The sequence below is a fragment of the Anomalospiza imberbis genome, chromosome 3 (genome assembly GCF_031753505.1).
Source record: "Anomalospiza imberbis isolate Cuckoo-Finch-1a 21T00152 chromosome 3, ASM3175350v1, whole genome shotgun sequence".
NCBI classification, from domain to species: domain Eukaryota; kingdom Metazoa; phylum Chordata; class Aves; order Passeriformes; family Viduidae; genus Anomalospiza; species Anomalospiza imberbis.
In genome coordinates, this window is record NC_089683.1 from 41,835,559 (window position 1) to 41,855,071 (window position 19,513).

At 34.3% G+C, this 19,513-nt stretch overlaps 1 protein-coding gene across 2 annotated transcripts in view; it reads right to left on the reverse strand.

Moving 5' to 3' along the window:
- Positions 1-19,513, reverse strand: part of ASCC3 (activating signal cointegrator 1 complex subunit 3) — a 249,556-nt gene that overhangs the window by 90,423 nt on the left and 139,620 nt on the right. For both annotated transcript variants that reach the window (XM_068184147.1, XM_068184148.1), the window contains exons 15-17: positions 8,977-9,168; positions 8,428-8,652; positions 1,998-2,117 (exon numbers count right to left, since the gene is read on the reverse strand). In XM_068184147.1, the coding sequence (XP_068040248.1) occupies positions 1,998-2,117; positions 8,428-8,652; positions 8,977-9,168 (537 nt within the window). The remainder of the gene's footprint in view (positions 1-1,997; positions 2,118-8,427; positions 8,653-8,976; positions 9,169-19,513) is intronic.

A 19,513-nucleotide genomic window follows, 5' to 3' on the forward strand; every position in this document is an offset into this window, starting at 1 on the left:
TGGCTTCACTAATACGACATTTGCATTTGCTCCACTTTTTCCTTCCACTCTTTGTTTTTTCTTGCTGCTCATCATTAATTTTGGCCATTTTCATGAATTGGTAAGAGGCATTATTGGCATTTCTGGCAAACAACTTAAAAAATCACAGATCAAAGCAGTGGACCTGCAGTAGCCTGCTCCTGAGTGTAGCCCAGAAAGATCCTGGAGACAACATGTGGGGTACCAAAAATGTGTACCCTATTGTGTGGTGTAGAGTATAATTACTGGATATGGGGAGCATCAGTGGAAAGGGAATGGGGAATGCATTTGCATGATCTCAGTCTCATCAAACAGCTAGGAAGTGTGATCCACGAGGGATATAGGGATTCTGAATGGATAACACTGACTGTCAGTGAAAACAGAAACCGGCGTACTGCAACATTACTAAAATACATTAAGACACACCAATTATGAAAATTGGATACCTATACCCAGACTGGTCTAACTGTCCAAAGCTTCGGTTATACCTGCATCTGGCACTAGAGCATCCATATACTCTCTATCACACATAAGGTTTGACATTTAAAACTGGTTATCTAGAAAACAAGGGGATTTGCATTGGTTTTGTTCCTATGTGAATGGGTAATGCTTCACATTGATACAATTTGTTACTGCCTTAACTCAAAAATATGAATTTTTAAGTAAAAAGGAGTAAAAAGAAGGTTAGTGGAAGAATATAGCAAGTGCTGGCAATCCTCACTTTCTCAGCAGCTAAACAGAAACACTAGAGCAGGGGGAAGTGGAGAAACTGCTGTTCATTATTTTTAAAATTTATTAAAGATATTTCTGTTAGTGTTTTATTGCTTTTTTTACCACTTATTATCACTACAGTACCATTTTTTTTAAATTTAGAATTTGGTAGTGTAACAAAAACTAGAATTTATATTAGTGGGACAACAACATTCTTCTCACTAGCAAATACATTTTTGATTCTCATTTATCTATTACTTTGTAGTCTGTGTTATATACTATTATATTAACATATGGTAATGTACTATATGGCTTTTTATAGGAAAGAAACGTGAGATAACCAGAGGTATAAAGGTGTCTGCAGAAGCTTTCTTAAGGAATAGCACACCTATTTCCACTGCAGTTTCTACTATCAGAGACAAAAAATATCAAAAAACTGCTGATATGCACCTCTACATGTCACCATGACCTAACAAACTGCTGCTCACAATGTCAAAATAAATTACAAAGTCACAAAACGGATCCTTGATGTGAAATAAACTGCAGTTACCATACAGTTGTGAGTTTGACCTGCATTAGGCTCATTTAACTGTGTCTAACCACGTTAACATTATATGCTTATAAACAGCTGTACATAGAAAAATGTAATAATATTTATATAATTTGTAAACTATTAATCTTCCTAAAAATTACAGATAATGGAAAAAACTTGGAAAAATCCCCTTGTGTAAATGTACTCTGATTCATATCACAGCATGGAATGCTTGCAAATACGCAAAAAAATTTCCAAAAAAATTAATTTTAAAATCTTATAATTAATAAATCATATGAAAGAAAATATCACCCACCTAAAATTTTTATTTTATATTTTATAAATTATTATACCAGGAAACAGTCTAAAACAAAAGCTGACAGGGGTGAGCGGGAATTCAAGCAACTAAAAATGCTCTCTTTTATCATTTCTATCTAGCCTACAAAACTGAAACACTGAAAACAGCCTAAGTTACAGTAACTGTGTGGTAAGAATGTATGGTGTCCTTTGGAGCATAACTTGACCAGTTAAAATGTATTTTTATGTGAACAGAAGGGGCCTCATTATTCAGTGTTAAAAACACTCTGCTACAGAAAATATCTTCCTTTTTCTAAGCACTTTAAAAGAATTGCTGATGTCAGGTTAAGTAGAAATATCACAAATATTTATCCTCACATCAGGGAAGGATTAGAGACTCAGAACAGGTTACCGATTTTTTTTAAAATGCATTTTATACCTGATAAGCTTTGTGACTGATGCCATATACTAATGGATTTGCTCTCATCCGTACATAAAGATAAGTGTAACTTATCCACTTTACTGCTTCTTCCACATTAGTTACTGTGCCAAGAGCAATCTGGAAATAGGAGAAGAGACAAAATTAAGTATATATGTTACAGCTGTACAGAACTACTTGGCTGAAAACACATGGAATTCAGAGTATTAGCACAAGATTAAAGAAAGTGTTGGGGTATTTCCAACTTAACTAATTTTGAAATAATCCTAAAACAATAACTTGACCAATTTATGCATCTTTATCTTGTGAACATGTAATAACATGGGTTGCTTTGACACAATACTATAGATACAGTGACCATAAATGATCCTTCCTACACCATTTACGATTTTTACAATTAAAAGACGTTATTGAGCAAGTTTGTTATCAAAATAAAAAGACAATCAAACCAAAATTATTCTGTAGTGGATATGGTCAGGGTATTTTAAAGAACTTGAAAAGAAAAGAATCTACATTTAAAAGATTAATTTCATCATGTCAATATGAAAGCACCATCAGGTCCTAAACAAAATGACACAAGAATCTTTAGGTTTTTTCTTCCTCGTACTTGGCAATCCCATTATACACAGTCTTTACAAATAGTTTTCTCCTTTTGTACCTGCAAGTCAAACATACAAGTACCTGCTACATTTTTGTTATATCAAAATATAACAAAATTGAACAGATAATATTCACACACACACACATATATATATAAACATGTTAATTTATATTTCAAGGCTAAATCAGGTATACAAAACCCATTTTTTGTACTAAATGATTTTTTTCCCTGAAAATTCAATACTTTTGTCACCAAATTGTTGACCACACACACATTTTTACTTGATAACTTCAGCTCCATTTTTACTGGTTACATTCACAAAAAGAATTTTACCGCTTAATTCGTTACCCTGATTTTACCAGAAGAATTTAGTATTTCCTGCATGTCCTATGAATAAACCTTTTTTGATTGTTGCTGATTGTTAAAACAAGCAAAAGTCCCTCTTACCAAAGTTTTGTGATTCATTACTGCATTTTTAAAGCTATTTTTGTTTTATTGGTGTTTGGATTTCATATAAATCTTCCACGTGACTTAGCAGAAATAATAATAAAAAGACTCTATAGAACTGAATACATATGCATGTTCAGACTGAAGTACCTAGACCTTAATAACAATACTGACATTCTTTTTCAAATAATATAAATATCTGGTAAAAAATAACAATGAAAGCCATATCTGCCTTAAGTAAACTTAAAACCTTGTTAGTATTAAGGTCTAATAGCATGGAGTAACCCTAGGCTTTGCTTAACACATTTTTCAAGTGGTAACTTGTTGTTCAAAAGCCTAAGGAGGTTGGGGGAAGTTCCATTGTACTGCTTTTCAAAGCATACAGCTACATAATGCATTGAAGTAGTTACAAAAGCACTCACTTCCTCACAGACTACTACAGGGAGAACAGGGAATAGAGCCCACAGGTTATTATTACTTGATTTGTACACAGGTTTTTTGGAGCATTTGGTTTCTTTGCATGACTCAAATATCTTTCAGTGCAGAACTTGAAACAGTTTAACAACATAGTCCACTAGTAGCAATGACTTTCACAATCGTGAAAACATAATATTCTTGTTACTGAGGACCATGAAGTCTGACAAAAAACAAAACACATCTCACTTTTTCATTGCCTCATTTGCTCAAATATCTGATTCTATTGCTATTCTATCCTAGTCTAATTAATTAATTTAATAAAATAAAAGCAAAATTGAAGGAAAAAATCAATTATGAAATATGGTTGGGTTTCAGATATGGTACCGAAATCTAATACTGCACTTTCCTTCTTCCCCCAACGTCAATAATATTATACAGTCAAAAAAAACCCAGAGTAATTTCTAAAAATTTGCTGCCATCTAGTGTTCAAGTACAGTTCTTATGGGACTGAAAATTTATCTTGCAACAGTATGAATGATCCAAGTTTCCAGAATTTCCTCAACTGTGTACTAGGCATTTAGTTACAGGTGGAATAAATGATGAGTAGAAATATTTACTATCTTGACATTGTATTGTTCAATTGCACCAGTTGTCATAAAACAATTTTGATTTTTCACAGTTCAAATGGTGTATCATCACTCACAGAATGGAATTTTGAGTACTACATTTATCCAACTCACTGTGTAATTTTAAATTCCAGCAATAATCAGCATCACACAATTTTAACTAATTTTGCAGTGACTGATGTTGCCATCATTGAGCAACGTGCTTAGCAGCATTTATTAGTTTTTATTTTCTTTTTGCCCCCCTTTTTTTTTCTTACAAATGCTATACCACAAACTTTATGAAGTTGAATGGTATTTCAGAGAAGGTGGTTTTGATTTTCAAAAAAGTGTAAACAGATATAAGTAGCATGGCTTTTGGGGGGCAGCTCTTGAAAAATTAGGTTTTTTTCTCTGATATTTCTGATAATTAGAAAATGGCATAAAATATTACTGACAATATATACTGAACTTATTATATAGAATAATACATTATTACATATATGTGCCTTTTTTACAAATATAATGTCTGTTATTGTTGTATAACTGAGTCAGATTACATGAAGAAAAACTTCAATATCTGTATCAAATATTTGTTGTTAAGGTAAGAGAGAGCAAGGAACCTTTCTTACAACCGAATAAGCAGTTTTCTGTTTCCTTTTGAAACCAGTGGATTTTAAATTACTATTTCAGCCCCACAGGACAGGTCTTATTCCTGTGAAGCTTTTGAAATAATTATTGCTACTAGAATTGTCCCAAGTCAAGCAGAATCTCCTATGCTTTGCCCCATACCCAGATCAGCCACCTCCTGAGTGATTTTTCTTTTTTTGGAAGGACTCTGAAGGAGTTTTTCATCTCTTCTGAGAACCCTTTCTTTCAAGGCAAAAGATTGCGAGGTTTGTCCTGAATAAAAAGTCACCACGTTCTACATTCCTGTCTTCAGAGGAAAATCGCAAGCACATGCAAGTGAAGGCACACACCCTGGGGAAGGTATACCCACTGTCCAGCACTGCAAATCATTTCCTAAGCTCTCTGGGGAAAGGAGTCATCCCAGCAAACAAGCTGGAGTCCAGCTGTGCTTGTCAGGGAGGGCTCTATCAGGTGGAAACCATTAGGGAAGGAATGGTGACCTGCATCGTATGAGCTATTGATGATAGTTCCCAGATAAGTTAAAGTTTATGGTCTAATTAAGCCACATTCCCTGCATCTTATCTTTCTTCCTGTATTTCCAGAAAAGACAGCCGTAGGTATTTTCTGTTTGCCAGCTGGTCAACTGCCCCAGGACTTGCTCCTCTCAACTAAGTACCTTAACCAGCTTTTTTATTCCTTTTTACATCCTATTATGCCCACTGGCAAAATTTCAGCAAACAAAGGTAAAGGGCATCTCTATGCCTTTGTTGATGATCACTTATCATTTACTATTCTGCTAATTTTTAGGGGAAAAAATCCTCACAAAACCAAACCAAAACTCAGATCTGTAGGAGAGAATTAACAGCCAGACTGACATGCTGACACACACATTCAAAGCCTTAATTTTGGTGTCAACTCAACGAAGTTGGATGTATTTCAGGTTTCCCCACTCTGTAGTTCTCCTAAGAACAAAAGCACTGAAGCACCAAGATCGGCTGTCTCTGAGGTTAGGCAACAGCAAGTGCTGAAGGGCACAATGCAACAATGAGGAAGAAGCACCATATACATTTCTCCCAAATATTTTAACTACTGCATCTCAAGGTCTTTAGTCTTGGCTTTGCACTTGGTATCTTTAAATGGATTTTTATTCCATTTTTGAACAGTTTTTAAAGTACTTCTCTGTTTAGAAACGGCTCCCTGTAGAGAGTTCCACTGTTTAACCACCCAGCTGACGTAATTTTGTTTTCTAAACCTGCCACTGGCTCATGGCAGCCAAAACATCCTGGTTCTTGTCCCAGGAGAGGTGCAATCTTTTGCCATATTACTTTATCATATTACTTGCATTATTATTGCAATATTAATTTATTACTGTCATATAATCTTAATTTGCTTTTGTTCTCTCCTGAAGCATACAGAAAAATTGGTGGGTTCCTCTCACAGAGATGGATTTATTCCTTTGCCCATCCTTTCTGAAAATTTCCTGCTTCTAGAAAATTATTTTTTATATGGGGATTAGAAACACTGCAATTTTTGTGCACTATTTTCCAAATTTTCTCTCCTGCACCACATAAGTCTAGGTACAAAATTCAAGGCCTTGGATTCCATTTAGCGAATATGTGGCTAGGATTATATGCTGTATTACCTGAAATATCTGAATCATCCTTACCATCTACCTATTTCTGCCAAGAGACCTGGTCTAGATAAAAGCAATTTCATATTCTTGTGGAAACATGAAGTCTTCCCATACGTCCAACTGCTGCCTTCACTTTATCAGCCCTTTTGTCAGCTGTTGGTGTGTCCATAACAAATTAAGAATTTAAACAATTCAGCAGTGCTTCTGGCCTTTAATTTGTTTCTCTTTACAACTAGAGAATAAGCATTTGGATTTCCTGAATGACTTGTAATAAAAGTAGATTCTGCTCCTACAAGATGTTTTATTATCCTTCAGTGCAGATTTCCTGGTGCTAACAACAGGCTCTGTTATGGAGAAGTTGACAGTGGTCATCAACATACTTGTCTTGATTTCTGTAACAAATCAGTCAAAATCCGTATATTTTCTATCCATACAGTGCTTTGTTACTACCAAGGGGCAGAAAATGACTAAAATTGAATGTGCTTAATAAGACTAAATACTGATTCATATAATGGTATATATTTTAAACCGTGGGGTTTTTTTTCCAGAATAGTGCAGCATATTGGAAGAGTCATCTCCAGATAAACTTAACAATTTCTTCTAAACCACCTGTATCTTTCTCAAATAATCACACTATCTTAGATCAAATCAGCATACACAGAAGTTTAGACTGACTCCAATTATATGGAAATGATTAAGTTACTTTCCAAAAAACATTGACACAATAGCTCCTTGTCAATGCTCACAGTATTGGTTACCTCTACTCTGGAAGGTACTAATTTTTGCTGCATGTTATGACAGGATGATAAGTACTACCACATATGTTGCTTTCATGCCCTTGCTATACTATTGTACTCCATTGCTATTTCTACTACCAATCACTTATCGCAGTAATTAACAAAATTCTGACTGCATCTTCAGCTTCTGCAGCTGAATCACTTTATGGAATCTGGGGTAGTTTTAAAGCCATGAGTACACCGTTCTTTTCAGATTGCTACCATTACACAAAATCAGAAAAAAAGACTAACTTTCTAGTATTTAAAAAATGTAGCAAACTCCTCTGCTGTGAAGGAAAGCCCACCCAATTCTTGTTTCATTGTCTACTTCTGTGTCTCAAAAAAAAAAGAACAAAGCTCTTCTATGAAATATGACTGGATTTTTTTCCTAGTGAAAAGGCACATGGTATCCCAAGACGGGATCAATCTCTCCTGACTTACCGTGGTGTTGAACAATAACCACAAATAATCCTGACCTACACAACCAACTTTAGGATAAACATTTTTACTGCTAACATGTAAGCTGCTACTATGCAATTTTAAATAACTGAATATCCATCCAGTTCCACTTAGGGAATATTCAGAGCTGTCTATCTCCAGGATCATTAAGTATTGTCAAAAGGAAATGGTTGAGAGCAATACATCTGCCCAATGCAAGTACGCCTTCCATTTATTTTTGCTCTTTTTTGTGGTAGAGAGATGGGAAAATTGAAAAATTTATGAAAATCTAAAATAAACAAATATGTAAGAATTGTGTAGATAAAATAACAAGCATCTTTAAAAGTCTATTCTTTATAGACCAAATAAACCCCACATCTTTCAAAATGATAAGCAGTTTTATGTCACTGGACATTTCACTTTAGCTAAACTGCTTGACTTCAACTGAAAAAATGTCTAGTGCCTTTGAAAAAAAAAGTTAAAGCCAAGTCCTTTATTCTTCCTATGCTGCAGTCAAGTATGTGAATTTGGTTACATACAGAAAGAGAGGCTTTCATTTTTTTGTGGATTTTACTTCTCAGTTAAGCAGAATACTTACTATATTCTAAAAAATCACTTCTGATTAAAAGGTAAATGCTGCATTGCTACAGTTTCATCTTAATGGTATTTTGACCCTCTATCCTACTTTGAATACCTACTATCTTTTGCAAAAGACCCCCCCATTTTCACATATGTAGCAGTTCACTTAAACATACACACCTATACACTAACAGTAATAAAATATGTACAATGAAAATTGTATTACGTGTGACAACATTGCTTTTTTGTTTCAAATAATGTCAATCCTTTAAAGTTTGCTAGTTTCTCAAAACAAATCAAAAGTTACCTCTGCATTTAAGTTGTCTGCAAGGCTTTCAAGAAACTGGCTTTCAATTGGGTTCTGCTGTGTTAGAAGAGTCAGGTAATGGCTGAGTTTATCGTGAGTTGTAATAATGATGCCTTCTCCAAATTTGTCAAACTGAGGCCGTCCAGCTCGACCAAATATCTGCATGACATCTAAAATTCCAAGGTCAACAAAGGAGCCTCTTTTTGCAGCATATATTTGTGTTCCCTGGTTGAGGAAAAGTTAATAAAAATTAACATAAATACACATGAATATAATCCTGATGAGCTGAATACTGAAATTAGGCAAATATAGTATGATTTCAGAAGTGTACTTTAACTAATCCTTTCATAATCTTTGATATATTTAAATCTTTACTATACAAACTAGACTCCCACTGGAGAGAATCAGTTTAATGAGATATAAATAACATTTCAAGTCAATCAGATATTTCCCCTCCAGGTCCAAAACTCACAAGCGATCTTGCTTCTATACTTCTTCACAGGTTTCTTTTGAGACAGATAACCCCTTGCAGAGTAGGGAAGCTCTTACCTTAATAACAACAGCATGAGCAGGCAGATTGACACCCCAAGCAAGTGTAGCTGTACAAACCAAGACTTTGATATGTCCATTAGAAAACAAGTTCTCAACCAAACTTCTGTCTTGCCGCAGCATTCCTGCGTGATGAATACTAAATCCATCTGGAAACAGCTCACGTAACTGCTTATTTCTTGATCTCTGTACCTAGAATGGACAAGAATAACAATTGAATTCACTTCTAATTACAGCACAAGAAGTATGGTATTAAAAAAATACAGGAAAAATTTGAATACTATTATGAGTCATAAGAAAGAAACTATTTATATTAAGACTGGACCTTCCATCAAGGCCAGTTTGTGATGATTTTCTATAAATTAATATCTCTATACTTGTTTTCTGAAGAATACACTTAATTCTATAAAATACTGCAAGGAGTTTAATCTTTGTGCAGACGTGTAATTTCACTTAAATGGAGATTCAAGGTAACCAACAGTGAGTACACATAAACTGAGAACTCTCATATCAATTTCCCTTAAAATAAAATCGTCCAGGCTGTGCAGGCAGCTTGGACAGGCTTGAGGCATCAGGTCACATACTATACTTATCATGAAGGAGGGGACACCCCCACCACCAGCCATTGTATGGGTGCAGCACAGCCTGAACCAATAAATTCATGGTACAGAATCAAATTGTTCATCTCCTCCTCATTTTTCCTTTCCCATAGGCAGGAGGCTGGGATCTCAATCTGCAAAACCTCCAGCCTCCTGCAGGGTATGAGCTCTGTGAGCATTATTTCTGGGTGCTGGCTTTATCGTGCTTCATCTACATTGAATACTGACTCCAAGTTTTGAAAAATTAATATACTTCTCTAATTTGCCACAAACACTTCTGATTTTCTGCCTGTCTCTTCCACATTCCTACCTGCTGCACTAACTGCCTTCCAAAATAAATTTCTGCTAAATGTGATATCAAAAGGCTGTGGTAGTGATGATTCTAATCTTTTTCTAAACCAGATTTCTTTATCCTTGTCCATGGAGAATCTCTACTTTTCCAAACCACACGAAGGTTAAGTAGTATTTGACTCTCACTGTATTTCCAGCCATGTATATTATACTGAATTAATTCTAGATAAAATTACATTTTTATTGTTTTTACTGTTGATGTTATCTCTTCACATGTACCATTTCCTGACACACAGCCACCAAAAAGTTGATTTATGGGATACAGAGTGGGTAAAGCAAAGCAAAACATGGTTCACAGCACTGGCAAACTGCCAAACATGAACAATAAATCTCTGCAAACACAGAAATAAATAGGGAGATGGGAATGCAATTATAAAAGGAGGACATGAAAAGAAAAATATTGTAGGAAAAACACATTTCTCAGTTTCTCAATTATCCCGCTTTTCAATATCTGATCTTTCCTGCTTTAGCAGTAATTATTTACTATTCGTTTAAAGAAAATCAAATTCAGCTTTTAAACTACACATGACTTTTTGGCAAATTTAATTAACTGCTGTAGTGCCTAAAAATGAATAAATAATAAATTGATAAAGTGGCCCTGCAGTTCATGAAGCTTATTCTTCATGAGCTAACAAATAGAACCAAATATTTCATAAAGAGCACAGATGCACCAAAATTTGTCTTTATTGATTATCAACAATGAAATTCACAGAGGGTTGTGGAAAATTCACTTCAGCTGCATATCTAACTGTGACACAGAAATTTGAATTGCTCTTGCTTATATCTGGAACTCGGTGTAAGCATTTAACTATGAATTAGCTTTTTTCTTAAATAAGTGATTAAAAAATCATCAAAAAATTCACTTTTTTAGTAGAACTTTTTGTGTTGGTGTCACATGTCTATTTTATATGTATTAAAGTATCTACTTTTCCAAAACCACAATTATTCAATATAAAAAAAATACATTTTAAATATTATAATCTTAGCTAAAAAAAGCAGAATCTTACTCTCAAATCCTCACAATTTAAAAATTGCATATCTTTGTAATTTGATTGCTTATGTCATTTAATGTATGGAAAGACAGGGCAATATACAAATGGAAAGCTAAGAATAGTAGAATTGTGTACTACTTGTAGAAGAGAAGTATTTATTTATGGTTTAAGGAAGTCCAATTTCATAAATTTAAAAGAAAGGAACATGTAAATACAGTAAAAAGAAAGAGGAAGGAGAAAGGTTTGTGACAGAGAGCTTATAAAGAAATGGCAATGCTAGTCTGACTATAATTCAACGCTTACAACCTTAATCAGCTGCTCAAAAATACATAGGTACACTTACATGTTGCATTTAGAAAGAATAAAAACCTAGTTCTAAAATCTACCACACATTCTAAAACATCTTTGAAATATTTAATAAGTACGGGTTCATTTATTGAATCTGTGAAGTTCTGGACTTCCAGTCTACCCAGCTAGCAGGTTTTAAAATATATGAAATATTTTTTTTTTCCAAGACAGAAGATGATGAACTTTTTTAAATGAAAAAAATCACAGCTCACTTTTGACATAGGAAAAAACCAAATGCTGAGGAAATAAAATTGCTAGTTATTCTGGGTAATTCTATTAACTGCACAGAAATGGAATTAATTTTCTTCCCATAAATTTGCCTTCACTTTAGATTACAAAGATACAAGGCAAGTCAGTTCAAGAACAATGATCTAATCCAATTTTATAAAGTTCATTTGAGAAAATAAAATAAAAACCCGATTCCCATATCTCAGTGATGCCTTGAAAGATTGCTCACACAATGTATCATTTAATGGCAGCATATCTGCTTTTGAACAAACCTTTTAAACTCTTGTGATAATGAAGTTCATGGCTATTGTATTTAATCTGGATTTTAATGTTTACAGAGACAATGAAACTAAGAACTACTAAATAAAGGAAGTGAAACTATAAAAAGTTATATATTGCTTCCACCTTGTTCTATTACAGAATAAAACTAAGAGGTTTTACTTAAAATTTATAAAAAATGTTCCTAAGTGCCTCAGGTGTATGGAGAAGTTGTTATTATGAGGTATAGCACTGGTATCCTGATTAGAATTGATTTTTTTTCCCCTCCCTTACTGCTCAAGAGGGCTGCAGATTTATGACCTTTGCTTACATGTGTGTGTGCATCTAAAAGAGTATGTGTTAAATAAATTCCCAGTTTAGCTTGCTGCCACCCATATTTCTCCTTTAAATGTCTTGAATTTCATGCAATTCTTGATTAAGACACATGAAAAATGTCACAATTAGAGAAAAATTTCCTGCTTAATTTTAATGAGAAATGATGTATATATAGCAGGAAAAAAAATCCCAACTTTTCTACTACAGACTTATGAAAGATAACACCCTTCCTTACTCTTTTCATGCATCTGGTATCACAAAGGATATTATTATTCATAACAACTATAAGGTGTGCACTCTTTGAAATACTCATACAGTGAACCAAAGAATAAAATTTTTAGTAGGCCTATAGATACATTTTTCTCTTACTTTATATATAAAGAAGGTAAAAAAGAGCAATAAAGCTTGATTATGAGAAGCAGCTGCCAATAAATTGCTTCTTGATAAGTGAAACATTAATTTATGGTTTGTTTCATTGTTTTTTTTTAATCTCCAATTGCTACCCTCATCTAGGACAAACAAAGTAGATCATCACTACTTGCTATGATAATTTTTTTTCTTTTTGTAGATTACTCATTTTTCTTTTATGAATGCTTATTTTAAGATATTGCTTGAAATTCTGAATTTGGTGGGTTTTCCCACTAAAAATACAGTTTTTGACTCATGTATTTTCTTTCAATAACAAAAATGGCACAGGCTATTCTAGCATTTTTCTCACGATCTCCTTACTACAGCAAACTTCAAGCTCATGACCATATGACTCAATCATTGTAATTTCCTTTCTGTGGAGTTCACTACAGGGCAGCACTTGCAGTTTGTACAGAATGCACCATTATATTTGTTCACTGGTTTGAGCAATTCTGAGCAATTTATTCCCACCCTCCATTCTCTGCACTGCCCTGACACCCTGCAAAGTAGCAGCTCTTAATTTTGAGGCCTCATTAGCCTCACTTGATGAGTGCTGGAGCTCAGATAGCACAGACATCACAGACACCTACACCAAACAAAGTAAGGAATCTTTTGCTGCAGCCTTCAGTGAACAGCAGTTATAATAAGTATTACTTCTGTTTGATGAATACAGGTCAAATATACCCAAGTAACTGTTTTGTAACTTTGCTCAAGACATCCAAAATGTAATTTGTAGGCTGACTTAAATTGTTTAAGTCCCAACAAGACAAAAGTCTCCTCTGCCGCATTCATGTTACTGAAACTGCTGAATCTGCTCTGCTGGTTCATTTTAAGAATACTGACTGTCTTTCAAAATTTATGAGATCAGGGGAGAATGGAAAAAGTGTCCATCTACTCCAGAAGTAAAGGTCAGCTGACAGAAGCAGAATGAAAAAACAGAAACTGAAGAGTCCATCCATGGGCTTATTCCTATTCTGTAAATATAAAAGAACTAAGTATGAGAGAAACAGAAAGAAATGATCAAAGGATTGCATGATCATTCACCATTTTAGCTCTTCAGAATGTACAATGTTCATATTGCATATTAATTTACCTATATATGTAAAAGTTTTATTCTTTTATTTTCAACCTTTGTTTCAAAGGGGAGAGATCAAAACTTGGATGGGGTAAATAAAACCATATGAGTTTTTTTTTAAATATAGTAATTTTTTGTTACAGGGAAAAACATAAGACTCCTTTATATGCATTCCGAGAAGTACATGAAACCTAGAGAAAATGCTAACCCATGAAAGATAAGCAGTTCATGATCTGACAGTTTATGACAACAATTGTATGGAGAAATACAGATTTGAGTTTAAGGGAGAAAAAGGGTGTGCATTTGAGGTACAATGATTTTACTTGAGGACTGCCCTTTTATGAATTAGAACTGTTATTTGTATTATTCCACTTGTATTGTCTGCACAACAATCGAGCTATCAGCAGCTGTTTCTAGGACAAGGATAAAGCAGCATTTTTTGGGGTAGCAGTAAGATTACTTTCCTTGCACTTTCCTGGGAACAGAGGCATTAGCTTCACTGACTACTCACCCTGCAACTGTCCTGCGAAGAACCCAAAAACTACTGAGAGCTCTCCTCACCAAGATGACACACATGACCCAGCAGATCATTTCTGGAGGGATGCAGGCTGCCCAATATGCTATTCTACTTAATGAGTATGCATGCTCATTCTCTACATCTTCACTTCTATCTATTCACTTTTTATAGTTATCCTGAAGAAGTATCTCTGTTCAACACTTAATCTTTTACTGGGATATAATTAGTTGGTAACTGGCAAGACATTATTTGAAGATGGTAATTCTAACAAACAAATGTGAATCAGTTTGAATCTCTCCTGGAAGAGTCAATAATCTAATTGTCTCCCTCTGGCGATTTAAGTTCACTGCAATAAAGTTAGAATTTTTTAAACCTATGAGTTACTGTCTGGTCAATTTACTGATATCACCTCACTTAATTCTGTAAAGTGCTTTAAAAGCACCTCTGAAGGAGAAGGAAAGGAGAGGAACTGCTCCAATCAGAACAATTTAAAAATAATTCCTATAAATTATACTTTGATTCTCTTTTTGATTCACAAAAGAAGGAAGTATAAGGCAGAATTTCTGGCACATTTTTTTCTATTGCCCTGGCCTTACCACTGACCCAAACTTATTTATTGCATAAGGTTGTGTGTCATCCAGTTGGTACCTTAGTGAGTGATGACTACCAGTTAAAGAAGGGATTTATGGTGTCCAGAAATGTCTTGCTTTTTTCAGTGTGTTCTTTTTACAGTACACTGTTACATCATAGCAGCCCCATTTTTTTTTTCCACTGGAAAAGTTACATGGTTCATAGAGAATGAATTATTCTATGGGAAAAGGAGGAACAGCCTTCAGATTTTAAAACTTGTACAAGAGCATTTAATGTGATCTTTGATTCTTCAGGTCTATAATCTATAATGCATTAGAGAGAAGTCTTTACAGACCTCACTGATCAGAGAAGCCAAGGAAATGCAGTATAATGTTCAAAATGTTGCATTTCTGAGCCAGCCAGACAAACCAAGAATGAAAGAAATGTGAATGTGAGTCTGACAATGCACAAGTGATGGATTTTGGATGGACAAAAGGATGAGGCATAGTTTCACTGAAGATGTAGGCATAGGATGAGGCATAGTTTCACTGAGGATGTAGGCATAGTTTCCAATTACCTCACTTACTGCCTAAAAAAAAGGGCCTATCATGTATAGACAATACGCTACCTCAACCTGAGCCAGAATTTTGTAACTTGGATCAAAGTAACCTAACATTTTACTTCAAGCCAGACTGCAGTGCCTGTCTTAAAAGTGAATAAATTACAGATTCTCAGTTAAAAGGGTTAAAGAACTTAGATTGAAAAATAATTCCAGCATAGGTTTAGACAGAAAGGAAATGTTCATTATAATCACCCAGTTTAAGCACTATCTCTCAGTCAAAATAACAATATTTTTCATATATTGTACAATGATAAGCATATTTCTCTTGTTTATAGTAAATAAAACAGAAATTATATAGAGAAATTTTTGTACTGCTTCAGTGTGCTGAAAATTTGGACTTCCTCAAATCTGTGACACCAATGTGTGACTAAATAATCTCAAATCTTATTAAGACAAGTGTCATAAAAGTTTAACAACAACATAAAAATGCACATCAATTAAGATTGAATTAATTATATAACATCACAATTTTAAATTGCATGCAAAATAATTCTAGCCAAAGTCTTTTTTTCTCATCAATTTAGAATTCAACCACTCTCATTCTGGGAACAGATGTATGAAACATGTGAAATACAGCAAAGTATCTATTTGTCTCTAGCCTTTGAGACAGTAAGTCCTGTTGCCATATTTGCTAACCACTTGGTAGTACACAGATGAAAAAAACATCAATCTTGGTCTGTTTTGCTGACAGCAGAAGTTTTCAGTATGGTGTTATAAAACTAGCTGTTGGGGAAGATACACAGCATGGAAAGAAATGGATAGAGAGAGAGTTTGATGACATGCAAGGATGAATTTTTACTGGTTTCACTTTGAATGCTGACAACCTCTGGAGACCTAGTGGAACCTTTTGTTGCTGTGCTTAACGGTGCAAAGATTTCAATCTTTCTGCCTCAACAGGAAAGTGACACAGCACGGTGTCCATAAAAATATTTGTTCTATTTGAGAACACATTTTTTGCTTTGTGATACTTAAAATTGCCACTCTGCTGAGCCATGACAAGACAGAATGCATTTTTAGTGAGAAACAACGAAAGCAGAAAGTCTTTTAAAGTTCTTTCCAATACTGCCGCACCTTATTAATACATATCATAATTATTTTTACTGCAACTCCTCCTCAAAGGTTATACTGACTGATACATTATTAAACCTGCAAGAAAAATATTTTGTGAACATTAGGCGTATTTCTCTTTCCATAATTAAAGCACAAATGTCCACTAAACTTCACAGCTATGCAAAGTGACAGACGGAGGATTCTCCAGAAGAATGGAATTTTCCTCACAATTCTTATAGGGAATGGGAAATGTGCAGTATGAATTAATAGCTTACATGGTTTTCAAATAGTTGTAGACTGGCATGACCATTAAAAGCTGAACCTTATCTTAAACTAGGAAAGTAATTTCTAGAGAAATGAACACTATTAAATATTAATTGTCTTTTGATTAGGCATTGTGGCTAGGTTTCTTCACTCTTCTAACTTCTGTCCTACACAGCACAAAAGATAAGCATAACAATACTACGAAGACATGATAAAAACACCTGGCAGTCAGTAGAAGTGACAGAAATTCCTGCTCAAAAAAATGTCACAATTATATTCGACACTCATTAACTAACTTGAACTATGTAACTTGAACAAAAAAAAAAAAAAACAACAAAACATAAGGAAGAAAAAAAAAACCAAACTGGAACATCAGACCCTCCGCAGCACTGTAACCCCAAGCTTTTTTCACTGATACTAGTGTAATATGAAGACCCATAAGAAAATTCATGATGTAACTGGCATCACTTAAAGGTTTTGTGTTTTTTTAAATTGGTATGCTAATATTAAACAAGTCTCAGAACTGAAGACATTTTATTCCTCCTGTGCCTTTGCTATTACAGAAGAATTTCAGGGATTCCTTAGTAACCTTTGTAGTTCAGGGTTGCTGGATGTTATATCTCACAAGGCAAGCAGTTTTCAGAACTCTCTAAAGGATTTGAAGGATCACACGTTTATGTATTTTCATATTCCATGTTTATACAGTAACATCTGATTAATTATATTAAGTGTTAATTATTTACTTTATTTGATATAGTGCTAACAAACAAAAAAATCTATTAAGAAACTAATAGACCTTTAAGGGGTGAGACCAGTAAAACTTGATTTCCTATGAATTTTATATTCCTTGTGCCTCTGGCCCAATTCAATTGCTTGCTCCATCTGGTTTCCCTAACCTCATCTTTCCCAGAATTATTTCACTGCCTTACTGTTTCATAAACTTTTCCATTGCAGCCTCAGGACAAAAAAATACATCTTAAAAATGGCATCTGTAAGGCTTATGCTGATTTTCAACACAGCCATCCAGTTTTTACTAACACCTTTGACAATGAGGTTGTCTTTTTCGCTAGTTTTATTCCAAATTACTTGCAGACTACTCTCAAGTTCTGCAAATTCAGTGTACAACTGGGAAGACTGTAGACTATTGAACATCATTCAAAATCAGTTTTAAAGGTAGCATGTCTTTATGCAAGTGAAAGGGCGCAAAAGCAGCACCTAATAAATGACAGAACAAGAAGGTTTCTATTACTATGCTCTTATGGCCAGCAGACTTGGGAATTTAGAGTCAGTTTGCCAGCTAAACTGAGGCAGCTATTAGGCTTGCTGCCAGAGGAAACCAGCAGATGCAACAAATGAGCACTGTGTAGTCACCTCCAAACAGCTTAATTTTACCCCCAGATCCTGTTCAAATGTAGAGTATTTTCCCACAGACTTCTGCTAAATTACAAGATCCCTTGTAGTTTCAAACGCAACAGAAAAAAATCAGGTTTTTTTACTCTCTTAAAAAAAAAATCCCTTCAAATTCAGCCCTTATAGTACCAGTATTTTATGTTACTTACTAACTTTTGTTTGATACTTCATGAAGCATGCAAGATAATTGCTTTGTAAAATTTAGAAACCACAGCAATGAACATATTTATGTATAATTAAATAAGGCTTTGAAAGACTGTTTTCTATATCTACAGTTCCTTAAGCATTTATATAACCTAGCATGTATATCTCCCACCCATGTCTGATATTTTGAGCAAAGGAATACTTAATTTTCTTGTTCAAATAATTTTTATAACATATTTAGAGATTTGGGGAAAAAATACTGCATTGATGTTAACTTATCCATCTGCCTTGGAGTTTATAAACAAGATTAGAAACCCTCTGCAAAACTGAGGACCTTGCAATTGTTAAGCTATTGTAATTCATATACTGTTATTTTAAAGCAAGATATACAGTTTCTTCATCAAGCTAACTTTAATTGTCTTACATAGCAGGTAAATCTCAGGGGAAATACAAGGAAACATCTCACATATCAAACACACCATGGAGACCAAATTATCTGATATGGGAAGAGGTAAGGAGAGTGCTACTTTCTCATTTAACACAGTACATAGCAGCACAAAACAGGTGAGAGGAGAGCTGCTGTGCTGATTACTTGCACAGTCCCTCTCCAACCCTCATCAATTTCCATTTTTCACACTCTGTTTACTTATCTTGCATACATTAGCGCTAATGACTGTTCAAAAGTGTCAGAATGAGAATAATTTTAATATTTTAATTATATTAACATTCTTCTGTAAAATTAGTAGTGATATCTACTAAAATCATTAAATCCTTCATGCATTTAGTCTTCTTAAAAGAGCTTTTCATTTCACAGCTCTACCTTCTTTTAAGAGCAGCCTGTGAGAGACTGAAATGTGAAGGGTTAGTGATTCAAAGCAATTGGCCATTTGTGGAGCTGGCAGGGTGCTTTGCTCGGCCAGGTTTGCATCCCCCAACCAAGGGCAGGACTGTTTCTGTATTTGCGGTGGTGAAATCTCTAATTCCCATAAGGCAAATAGTAAACAATGCCAACCCTTGCCTTAGTGTTGTGTACATATTTATTAGTACATATATTAGTCCAAAAAATGTATCACTTTATAACATTTTAGAACACAGTATCTTTTTATTGTTTTAAGTAGAAAAAAATAAATGAGACTGAAGTAAAAACACATAAAAACAAAAAAGTGATTTTCCTACTTTAAGACTGAAAACTAATACTACCCACATAAAATAGTTCTATAACTATCACTGCAAACACATTCAAAACATATCAGTAGCTTTCCTAGATAAAGACAACCACTTGATCTGTACAGAACTCAACCACACACCATGGTTCAGTGCCAAGACAAATATCATGTTTGAGGCATTATGTAACACATGCATTCT